The sequence below is a fragment of the Myotis daubentonii genome, chromosome 12, assembly GCF_963259705.1.
Source record: "Myotis daubentonii chromosome 12, mMyoDau2.1, whole genome shotgun sequence".
Classification (NCBI taxonomy): domain Eukaryota; kingdom Metazoa; phylum Chordata; class Mammalia; order Chiroptera; family Vespertilionidae; genus Myotis; species Myotis daubentonii.
In genome coordinates, this window is record NC_081851.1 from 26847412 (window position 1) to 26859498 (window position 12087).

Genomic DNA, 12087 nt, shown 5'->3' on the forward strand with positions numbered 1-12087 from the left:
ACAGCTGTTCCTTGAGCTTCAATCCCTCCATTTCTTTTTGTTTTTAATGATTTCAGAGAGGAAGGGAGAGGGAGAGGGAGAGAGAGAGAGAGAGAGAGAGAGAGAGAGAGAGAGAGAGAAAGAGAGAGAGAGAGAAACAATGATGAGAGAGAATCACGGATTGGCTGCCTCCTGCATGCCCCCCACTGGGGGTCGAGCCTGCAACCTGGACATGTACCCTTGGCAGGAATCAAACCCGGGACCCCTTAGTCCACGGGCCGATGCTCTATCCACTGAGACAACCAGTTGGGGCCCCTCAGTTTCTTTTATCTGTCATTACCTATCACAAGATCTGCAATAATGAGTTGTATGAATCAACTCACCCTTTCTTGAATTTCATCAAGAAATACTAAGCTGTTAACATATTCTATGGTGGTCGATGGAACAAATTCAAGTTTGTACTCTGCATCTTGTGCCTCAGAGATAATGGCATCCACTTTTTGCTTGCTTTGACAAGGCAGCATAAAATTTAGCACCTAGGAAAGAAAAAGAAAATGTCAATCATAACTGTTTGATTATATTTTCATTTTACTATACATTGTAGGTCAACCCTAATTGACCATCTGTTGAAAGAGCAAGTATTGGAAGCAGCAGTGTATATAAAGGGACTTTTTTTTCACATTAAATCCCTGCCAGGTAAATGAACCAACAGAAAGGGCAGGTTGTGAAGATCATTTCCAGATCAAATTACATTACACAACTTATTTAAAAGTTTGTCTAAACTCTCGGAGCTCTTGTAAACACCCTTTCTGTTACTTTGCCCTGTGTAGTGACATTGTTGTGTCCTCCCCAACATCAATTCTGCTCCTTTCATGCTGGGTGGTAGCCATGTGGTTTGGGGGGAAATTGATCAATTTCTCCTTCAGAAACAAAGGTGGAGGCCGACTGATCACTAGGCACACAGGAGGCTGGCTTCCATTGGCCAGTGTGATTGGGTAAGGGTGGACCTCTGGTCTTAGTTAATTCAATTAGTTAATTCAGAGGTCCAGTACTACTGTTTAAGGCTGAGAGAAACGTATGCTCAGCATCCCAATCTTCCTTTCTGTCTCGGTACAGAAACAAAGCAATAATGAGCTTGTGGAGCATTTCACCACCAAGTCACAAATGTGAGGGACTGTGAGCCTTATGACGAAGCTGGCACATCAGAAGGCTCAGTAAAGACAATGAAAAGAAACAGTGTCTTGGTAATACCACGGAGTCACTACATCAAACCTCCCTGATGCCCGTTCGCCCCCCACTCCCCCTTTTTTCTTTTTTAAAAGCTGCGTAGCCTATAAGTTTTCTGATTGCTTAAGCCAGTTTGAGAGCAGTTTTCTTTGGCTTGGTATACAGTAGTGTTCAAACTGCTGAAATTGAATTGAATTTGCTCCAATTGTACATTTTGTCTTTTTCAACAGATGAAGAAGCAAAGCTCTAGGAGAAAGCCCAAGGTCACACAGCTAATTACAACAGAACAGGTACCAGCACTTCTGAGCTGTCTTTTATAAAGGGCTCAGAAGTTTTCTGTAAGGGCCAGAGAGTAAATGTTTTAGATTTGCAGGGCATACAGTCTCTGTCACAACTACTTGGCTTTGCCCTTGTAGTGAGAAAGCACCCATAGACTACACTACACCTAAGCCAACAGTCACAGCTGTGTTCTCATAAACTGTACAAACCAGGTGGGGGCTGGAACGACCCTGTGAGCTACCGCTTGCCAAGTACCAAAATATAACCAGGTCTTTAGGGGCAGTGTCAGATCAGGAAATGATCTCCCGAGTGTGATCTCAGCATCCTAGAATGAGGAAGCATTCCCACAGAACGTGACACCAAGAAGACTTGAAATTCTCCAACAAAGGAAAAAGGAGTAAGAGGAAGAGGCTAGTCTGAGGCTTGCAGCCCCTCTCTTTTTTCATCTGAAAGCTGACTGTACTTGGAACAGGAAGCAGAATGTGGAACTTTTCCTAGAAATTAAGAATGCCCAGTAGACTTATGTTAATTTTAAATCCTGGCAATACTAGAAAATACAGTTTATTTGCAGTAGAAAAGTCATAAAATAATTGTAGAGGCCATAATTAAAATTTTTTCCTAGTTCATAGTTACCTCCAAACATCGCAAAGGTGATGGAATCAGTTTTTCCTTCAGCAGCTTAGTGTCAATGAGCAGCAAGCCGACATTTCTGGTCGGTCTTAGGGCTAAAGCATCCTTGTGCTGCCTGTGATACTTTTCCAGTTGTTCACTGAAGAACTTAACATCTACATAAAATAATTCACATAAAGCAACACATTAGATTAGATTTTGAAGGGTTGTTGTGAAATATATTAAAAATCATTGCATTAATAAATATACATATGTATTTATGTTATTCCTATGTAAGCTTCTTTGTGTAACTTTAAAATGTTAACTCATACTGCTTTATATTTTACGAGAGGCCTGGTGCATGAATTCATGTACAGGTGGGGTCCCACGGCCCCACCAGCGATCAGGGCCGATCAAGGTCTCGAGGCCGTCTGGCTCAGTCCCCATCATGGCCATGGGGGCCTGACTGGCCAGGGGGAGGGGCTGTGGGAGGTTGGCTGGCCATGGGAGGTTGGCTGTGGGACTGCACTGACCACCGGGGGGCAGATCCTGCATTGAGCATCTGCCCCCTGATGGTCAGTGTGCGTCATAGCTACCGGCCAGTCATCTGGTTGTCCAGTCCTAATGGTCGCTTAGGCTTTTAAATATATAGATTCTTGTAATAAAAAACTAATAAGTAATAATTAAATGTTTTAAAGTAACAATTAAATATGTAAATATGTTCCCAGCTCCTATTAGGAGATGGCAGGTGAAAACAGCATAATTGCAGTAGAGGATCTCGTCTGGAATGGACTAGATTCTAGAGTCAGGTTGATTTGAAATTGGGCTCGGTCTAAGGGTTCTCCACAAAGGAAAGCATCTTGAGGATATTAACAATAAATGCTTTAGACACAAGAGATCAAGCATAGCTCAAGTTTTCCCTGTTCCTCTTTCCACCACCTCTACCAACCTGCTCACACATCATGCTCAGGGCCTTTGCCAGCTTGCACCTACCATGTGCTGCAGTTGGTTTTTGATGATCTTCCTGCCTCCATTTCCTCCCTTCCCCCGTCCACCTGAAACCAGTGGAAGCCTGGTTATCCTTGAATACACTTTTATCAGGCTACTGGTCAAACACAACCCTTCCTAACAGTCATACGGTACTAAACTACTCTGCTTGCCTTTCAAAATCCTGTACCCTCTCAAGTTTAGCTTATTTCCAATTACTTCCTCCATGTGGGTCAGACTGAGCTCCTGAGTGCATCCTGGAGATCAAGAGTGTTGACTCCTGCCTTCATCCATGTCCTCTCCTCTCCTGAATACAGCGGGAGTTTGACATGTATAAAGAGCACACCAGACAGAGTGTTTGAAGACCTAGGGTTAGTCTTTGAACCCACATGTCACTTAATCTTCCTGAGATTCAGCTTCCTCACAATAGAAAAAAGGGCAATCACCTACCCTATGTTTATTGATTCTAGAGAGAATGAAAGGGAGGGAAAGGAGAGAGAGAAACATCGATCTGCTGCCTTCCTTAAGCACCCTGATGGGAGATTGAACCTGTAACCTAGGTATGTGCCCTGACTAGGAATAGAACCTGCAAACTTTTGGTGTACAGGATGATGCTCCAACCAACCAAGCCAACTGGCCAGGGTGAACACAGAGTCTTTTTACCTGGTATCATGCAAATATCCTTTTCTAATAGTGTTCTATGAAATACCAGTTTGGGAAACACCAGTTTGGTCCAATACTCTCATTTTATACATAAAGAAATTTAGATCAATAAGGTTATTGATCTAATAACCATGTTTCTCTTTTACCATAGTCACACAGCCAAAGAGAAACAGAAGAGCAAAGCTAATAGAAGAGAAATAAGATTTATTTTCTATCTCTTTTTGAGATTGACAGGTAGTATGTACAGTGGTTAAGCAGGCAAGCTTTCAAGTCAGAGAAAAGTATTTCTATACCATTTACTAGCTGTGCAATTTTGCAGTTTCCTTATATCTATACTAGAGGCCTGGTGCACGAAAATTCATGCACTGGGGGGAGGGGGTGTCCCTCAGCTTGGCCTGCTCCTTCTCACAGTCTGGGAGCCCTCAGGGGATGTCCTACTGACAGCTTAAACCACAGTCTGGCCTCCTTCTGTGGGAGGCAACCGGACAATCAGGGGAAGACGCCACCCCATCACTCCACTGCTGCTGCCACTGCCAGCCACCGCAGCTGTGAGGCCTGAGCCCACTGCTGCCTGAGCCCTGGGCCTCGCAGCCGCCACCATGGCTGCCTGCCTTTGGCCCTCACAACCACTGCAGCTTTGGAAGGACATCTGGAAGGATGTCCAGAAGACGTCTGCTCTAATTAGCATATTACCCTTTTATTAGTATAGATGTCTCCATTTCTTTATTTGTAAAATGAGAATACCAATACTCACCTCATAGAACTATAAGGATTAGGTGAGATACCTGAGAAATTACTTAGCACAGTATCTAGCAAGTTATCAGTGTTCAGCAAGTACAGAAGTTACGAGTAAACACTGACTTACAGAAACGTAGTGTTAAGATATGGCTGACAATGTGAGGAAGCCAGAACCTGTCCCCGGATCATCTTCTGGGGCTGTTCAAGGGACACTCTGACTCAAAGTTCATTCAAACAGATATTTATTAATTATCTATAATATGTGCAAGGCAATGTTACAGTATTTTGAGGGAATATGATAACAGGCAAGGCTTGTTATCTAAGGGGCAAAGTTACCTTCTATTAATCTCTAGCAAACAACTGGATTTAGAGGTTTAGGAATTGCCATAGTTTCCAAAAGCAGGAGAAACACAGCACTCAGGAGCCCAGGCCAAGGAACTCCAAAGTCCCAGCCATCAGACAGTGCCTGTGAGACTCTGGTTCCAGGACTGGGACAGGATGCATGAACCGAGGCAAAACTAGATGAAGGGAAACCTGGGAGTCTGGTGATCTCATCCTGATGGGAACTTGAAGGATTAAAGTTGTCCAATGTGAGGATGTGGTAGCAGGAGACTGGGAGGCCTTAGGCTCAAGGCTGTGAGTAGAAGCTCAAAGTGATTGGAATTGGTTGCTTGGGTTCAGCCTGCTCCATGTGCTGAAATGCCAGGAAACCACCACTCACCACCAAACAAACCTAGAAGACGATAAACCTCAAGGTCCCTATCAAAAATAATTAGTAAGGAAAGTTAGAAAAGTTACCAGGTTCCTGAAGTTTAAGAGCTTCTAAGTCCAGACTTTCATTTTCCCTGAAGAATAACTGGAACTTTTCAAATGTAGCTGCATATAGTTGGGCAGATTCAAATGCTGCCTTTATGGTTTCCTAAATGTTATAAATAAACAGAGAAATACGATTTTATTTTTCCTGAGCAGAATTCAATCCAATGTAAATAAACAAACAGACACAAATGCCTGCTCTGGGTCCAACAATATTCTTTGACCTGGGGATACGTAAGTGAGGGAAGATGCCATCCTACAGGTCCAGGAGCAGCAGCTAACGAGTCTCTTACGAAGTTAACATTTTTTAAAAATCTTTGAATCTGTTTCTTATGATTGAAAAAAAAGAAAACTGGTAATTTTGTAGCTTCACAGTGAACTTACACATCACTAATAATCATATGGCAAGAGAATGTCTGTTTCCAAAGTGCAAATGTTATGTCTCAGTTGAAGTGTTTTTGAGCAAAGGCAAAAGTGTTCAGCACATCTATAGAATGAATGGCTTAATCTTACTGTGAAGTCCTCTGTAGTGACCAGGCTTATTCCAAAATGTCTTCCATAATTTCCCCTAATAAAACCCTTTCCTTCACTTAAACTTGGCTACAACCACCTCATCCCCACAAAATTTCTTCAAATCAAAACAATAATTTCCCATCATTTCAGTCCCTTATTACCTGTGTCAATATATATGATCATAGTTCAATGCCTGTGAAAGGCAGTTAGCCTTGGTCCATGACTCCCTGGCTGCACACCATAGCTTTCCCTTGTTTTTCCTATCAAGATTATTTTGCAAATGACTACAATTTGTCCCAGGGAAAACTAGAGGCGATCAATGGAATTGCTCATTCCCAACATACCCAGGCTAGTCATGCTTTATGGAGAATGGCTAGTAGTAGAAAGTTTAATGACATAAAAGAGCACACACCCTATATGGTTACATTTAGCTATTTGTTCATTTATTTCCTTTTAAAAGGCTCTTACCTATTCTTCTACACTCTTTTGACTGTTTATTTCTTTACATTAAAAATTGAGAGGAAGGCCTGACCAGTGTGGCTAATTGGTTGAGCATTGACCTATGAACCAGAAGGTCACAGTTCAATTCCTGGTCAGGGTACATGCCTGGGTTGCAGGCTCAATCCCCAGTGTGGGGCATGCAGAAGGCAGCTGATCAATGATTCCCTCTCATCATTGATGTTTCTATCTATCTCTTTCTCCCACTCTTCCCTTCTCTTTGAAATAAATAAAAATATGGGGTTGTTTTTTGCTGGGGTCCAACCCCAGCGGGTCCAGGGGTCCCCAAAGGTGTGGACGGAGTCGGCGAAGAAGGAATGACACGGAGACAGCGTTCAGTTGATCAGCAGCCTAGCCAGGATCTCCAGCCAGGATCTCCAGCCAAGTTCTGGTCTGGATCTCCAGAGAGGTTCTGCTTCGGATCTCCAGCCAGGTTCTGTAGCCATGTTCCCTCACTAGGTTCTCCAGCCAGGTTCTGTCTGAGATCTCCAGCCAGGTTCGGTCACCAGGTTCTAGTCAGGTTCTCTTGCCAATTTCTGTAGTCAGGTTCAGTCCAGGATCTTTTGCCATGTTCTCTCCAGCGAAGTTCTTCTGTCTCTAGAGAACGTTCTGTGTAGGTTCTGTGTTCTGAATTCTGTCTGTTGTTGTCTTGTTGCATCTGTATTTATACCAGTTGATTCTAATCCTGTCAATTTCTATTACAAAGGTTAGGGCGTTTCTTATCTCCATTCCAGGGAGTAAAGATTATGTAGCTTAAGCATGATTGTTTGTAGTTAAATTGATTAACTACCCACCTGGCACTTAGTTAAGGAGTTTCATCCCCTCCCTAACTTCAGGGGAAAATCCCTACCTGGGGATTCAACCTTTCTCGGAGAGGTGACCTTGGTTAAAACACAGCGCCAAGAAGGTGAGCAAACATATTAAGAACCGTATGCTATATATGCCAGGTCCCTTGAAACAGCAAGAATGGACCGGCTCCTGGCAGTTTTTTTTTAATTGAGAGGAAGAAACTGTCAAACTTGTGTCTCCTTTTAGCTTACTTAATAGTATCTCTGATTTGTGATCATACAGGTCATAGCAACATGTTCAAAATATGATTTGAAACTCTGTATTCTGAAATAATTTCACATTCACATTGCTGGAATAATACAAAGAATTCTATATATCTGTCACCAAAATTCACTAAAATTCCTTATTATATTTGCTTTATCATTCTCTCTCTATGTATATCATTTTACTATGAACCTTTTGGGAGAAAGGTGATGACATGAGAGACTTTACCCTTAAATATTTCAGATGTATTTACAAAACACAAGGATGTCTTTTTACATGAGCATAGTACAATAATCTAAATCAGGAAATTAACATTAACATGAATTCTATTATCTAATTATAGACCTTATACAAATTTTGCTATTTTTTCCAAAAATATCTTTCATAGAAAACAAATTTTTTTTTCTGGTTCACTATCCTATCCAGGATCATGTTTATCATCTTGTTATATCTTTTGGTTTCCTTTAATCTGGAACAATTCCTCAATCTTTATTTGTCTTTCATTTTTGAAAAATATTTCTCATTTGTATGTGTGCTTATACTGCCTAGTGCTAAGATTCAGCTGCAATTTGGCAGTAATGCCACACAAGCAAACAGGAGTTATCAGTGCATCATGTCAAAAGAGACGTAATGTCAATTTGTTGCACTACTGGTGACGTTAACGTGTTCGTTAAGGTGGTGTCTGTCAGTCTTTCTCACTGCAACCTTACTATTTTCCCTCTTAAAGTCAATAAATATCTTATGCAGAGGTACTTTGAGAGAATATCCTCTTTCTCATCATACTTTCCCCTACACATTTTAGTATGCATTGGAGGTACCTGCCTATTTCTATGATGGCTCATGTGCCTCTACTTATGTTCCATTTATGTTTTACTAGAGGCCTGATGCACAAAATGCGTGCAAGGGGTTTAGCCCTCACAGCCCCGGCTTCATCTGGAAGGTTGTCCAGAAGGTTGTTCGGTCTAATTAGCATATTAGCTCTTTATTATATAGGATTGCATCTCCTGTATGATAAAAATGTTTCCTTTCATTCCTTTCTTGTTCTTTTTAAATCTCATTTTCTACCCCAGAAGTAATGTTGGCTCAAATATCTTGCACTTTTAATTCCTTTTCCTGTTGTCAGTGTTCTGATCAACCAGGACTGTTTATTTATTTACTTACTTATTTTGTTAATTCTCACCTGAAGATATTTTTCCATTGATTTTTAGGGAGAGTGGTAGGGAGAGGGAAAGACATGTGAAAGAAACATCCATGTGAGAGAGACACACTGATTGGTTGCCTTCTGCATGAGCCCGGACCAGGGCCTGGGCCAGGGAGGAGCCTGCAACCAAAGTACAGCAGTGCCCTTGACCAGAATTGAACCCAGGACCCTTTGATCCACAGGCTGACATTCTATCCACCGAGCAAACTGGCTAGGGCCAACTAAGACTTTATAAAAAAAACAGTTTACCGTTTAGAGATTAAATAGCATTCAATTCAAAGATAAGAAAGGAAGAAAATATATTGCTCAATTTCTTAAATATTAGTTTCAGTAAAAGTAAATATACCTTTATTTGAAAGATAATTGTGTGAAAATTCTTATCATCATCAAATACTGATGACAAGCTGGGGCCAAGTCCACAAGTTTTTTCTTCAAGTTTGTTGTTAATATAAGGTCTGGTGAAAGCATCAAAATATGTGTCAGGCACGAGATTAGGAACTGATAACACGGTGCTCTGAAACTGATTAATTGCACCTGAAATACCATGCTGTTAGAGAGAAAAGAAGAAACACAAATGTAAACACATACATGGTTATATTTATGAATTATTTTGAATTTTCTGAAATTCCAAAATAAGTAAGAATAGCTAATTAAACCATGGCAGATACTATATTGATTCTAAGTATATGAGAAATCAGAAGACACAGCCACTGCCTTCAGGAAATATATTTTCTAATTGAGAGAGAAATGGATAAAAATTATAAAACATATGATGAATTCTATATTTGAAATATGAACAAAACACAGAAAAGTCATAGGGAAGGCAGGTCAGAGTATGCCAAAGAGAATCAGAGAAAGTTTAAAAGGTGGGTTAAAAGTTTATATTCTTTTGAGTAGTAATTTCCATTATAAAAATCTATCCTAAGAGAAAAAATAGAATGTAAATAAAGATTCATGTGCAAGGATACTCACTGCAGTGTTACTTACAATAAAAACTTATTAAAGAAATACCTAAGTGTTTAAAAACAGGAGTATAGTTAGACTGTAATAAATTTATACAATGGAAAATTAGAAACCCCTTCAACATGGTGTCTCCAAAGATTAATCAATGATATGGAGAAAAACTTATGATAAATGTTAAGTTTAAAAAAGAGAGAGAGCAGGATAAAATGTATATGTAATATTCCAGTTAAAAATGTATTTATAAAATCTCATGGTAAGTTAGGTGTGTTGGTATATCAGTGAAACAAAAGTGGGGAAAATATAAAAATGTTAAAGGGTTATTCCTATTTCTGACATGGAATTATAGATGATTTTAATAATATTTTTGTGTTTGTCAAATTCACTTCAATGAGCATTTATTAATTTACTAGAGGCCTGGTGCACAGATTTGTGCACATTGAAAGGAAATTAATTAGAAGGTGGCTGGTGGGGTGGGACTGGGTGAGATAGGCTGGACACGCCCTGGAGCCAAGCTCCCTCGGTCCCTCCCTAGCGTCTTCGAGTGAGCGGGGTCCTTCTGGCAGATGGGGTCCCTCGGCCTGGCCTATGGGGATCAGGCCGAAACTGGTAGTCTGACATCCCCTGAGGGGTCCTGTAGTGCGAGAGGGCACTCTACAAAGTTGCTATCACTCAGCAGCTCCTGCATTGAGCATCTTCCCCCTGGTGGTCAGTGCGTGTCATAGCTACCAGCCAGCTGGCTGGTCGGCCAGTCACTTAGCATGCATATATATAATATTTATAATAAATGCAAAATCTAACTAGAGAAAATGAGGTAAAGAAAAGGTACTTCTTGAAATAAGTCTTAAAAAATAAGCAGGTACCAATGTCACCCCAATAAATTTAATCAACAAAATAAATAAATAATCAGGGGCTTGTGAAGTATACAAGACAGGAAGACAATCCTTGTAAGTCATTGTGTGTGAGAGGCCGGAAGGGGCTGGTAGGGTTGAGTGCCTTAAGTCATTTAACTGGAGAAACAGGACATGATGCAGTTGGTCCCCTCCAGGCCAGTACTCCCCAGGTTGTGACCAGGGACAACCCTATGGATAAAAAGGAACCAATGCCAAGTATATTTGGGAAGAAATCTTGGGTTGAACAGGATTATCCTCTGGATCTGGGGAATAGGATTTTAAATATTCTGATGCATATCACAACTGCCTTTCTCCTAGGATGCCTATCAACACCTTACAGAGCATCCTTTGAAAAATGCTATCATAGGCATGGAGAAATTTTAATTTTAAGTGACATGATCAAATGTGCCTATAAAATAATCTTACTGTCAGCAATGTAGAAAATGCATTAGAAGGAAGAGAGGCAGGTAGATCAGAACAGACTATTAACGCAGGCCAGGTGAGAGATGATGAAGTTCCCACTGAGAGGGACTTCAAATAATGATGAACACACAGGATTCAGTAAGTTGATCTCAAAGAGGTAAGAGGGAAACTAGGAAGATTTCCCATTGCTGACTTGAGCATCTGGGTAATGCCTTTCATTAAATGGAGGTATGTAAGAAGGAGCAAGTTTTGGAAGAAGTTATAAGTTCAATTTATTTTGGTGAGCTGGAGTTAATCGCGGAGATTTCCAGATCTCAGTGTGGAAGAAAAGTACTGGCTGGAAATATATATATACTTATAAATCTCCATTCTAGAAGTGGTAGTTAGAACAATAGGCATCCACACAGAGAATACATAGCATGTGAAGAAGAGGAAGCCTTTCAGGACAGAAACAATCAAAGGTCAGACAAAAAAAAAAAAAAAGGCTCTAAGAAAGAGGACTGAAAGAAAAAAACAACAAAAAAACCAAGAGAAATTATAGAAAAGTGTGAAGTCTATTTCCAGACAGAGGTGGAAGCAATATATAGTCAAACACAAAAGGAAGAAAAATAATTGAGAAATATCAGAATATAGAAAACCATAGATAACTCAAGCAAGAACAATGTAAGATGTGAAGACTTAGGTATATAATTTTCCTTTAGACTAAGCTCTGCCTGTGTTTGGGAAACTAGATGGGGATGCACATTAAGACTAATGACCAAAATGATAATAAAATAATTTAGAAAATTCATGAGTGATAGTCCTGTTTATATGGCTATTGGCTAGTTTGGGGTTACACAAAGTAAAATCTTATGTGTAGTGTGAACATGGGATTATGTCCATAGCATGGCCTACAACTTTAGGTGTAGGAATTAAAAATACCCATGTGGGCCAAAGAGAAATAAAGAGTATATTTCTAAAAAATAAAATAAAAAAGGAAAAAAACAAGATGGTAGCATAGGTAAAGGCCTATACTTGCTGCCTCCCACAACCACATCAAAATTACAACTAAAATACACAACAACTATCATCCAGAACTATGGGAAAGCTGGCTGAGTGGAAGTACTACAACTAGAGAGGTAAAGAAGAAAGAGCATTGAGACTGGTAGGAGGTGCAAAGGCACGGAACAGGCTGGTCCAGCACCAGATTGGGGCTGAGTGACCCAGCTCCTCCTCTTAAAAGGCCAGCACCATGAACTAAACTTACAAGCT

At 40.4% G+C, this 12087-nt stretch overlaps 1 protein-coding gene across 1 annotated transcript in view; it reads right to left on the reverse strand.

Annotated features, from left to right (window-relative positions):
* Positions 1-12087, reverse strand: part of DNAH6 (dynein axonemal heavy chain 6) — a 235511-nt gene that overhangs the window by 172122 nt on the left and 51302 nt on the right. Inside the window, exons 10-13 of the mRNA XM_059659291.1 lie at positions 8907-9107; positions 5281-5401; positions 2119-2270; positions 363-515 (exon numbers count right to left, since the gene is read on the reverse strand). Of these exons, the coding sequence (XP_059515274.1) occupies positions 363-515; positions 2119-2270; positions 5281-5401; positions 8907-9107 (627 nt within the window). The remainder of the gene's footprint in view (positions 1-362; positions 516-2118; positions 2271-5280; positions 5402-8906; positions 9108-12087) is intronic.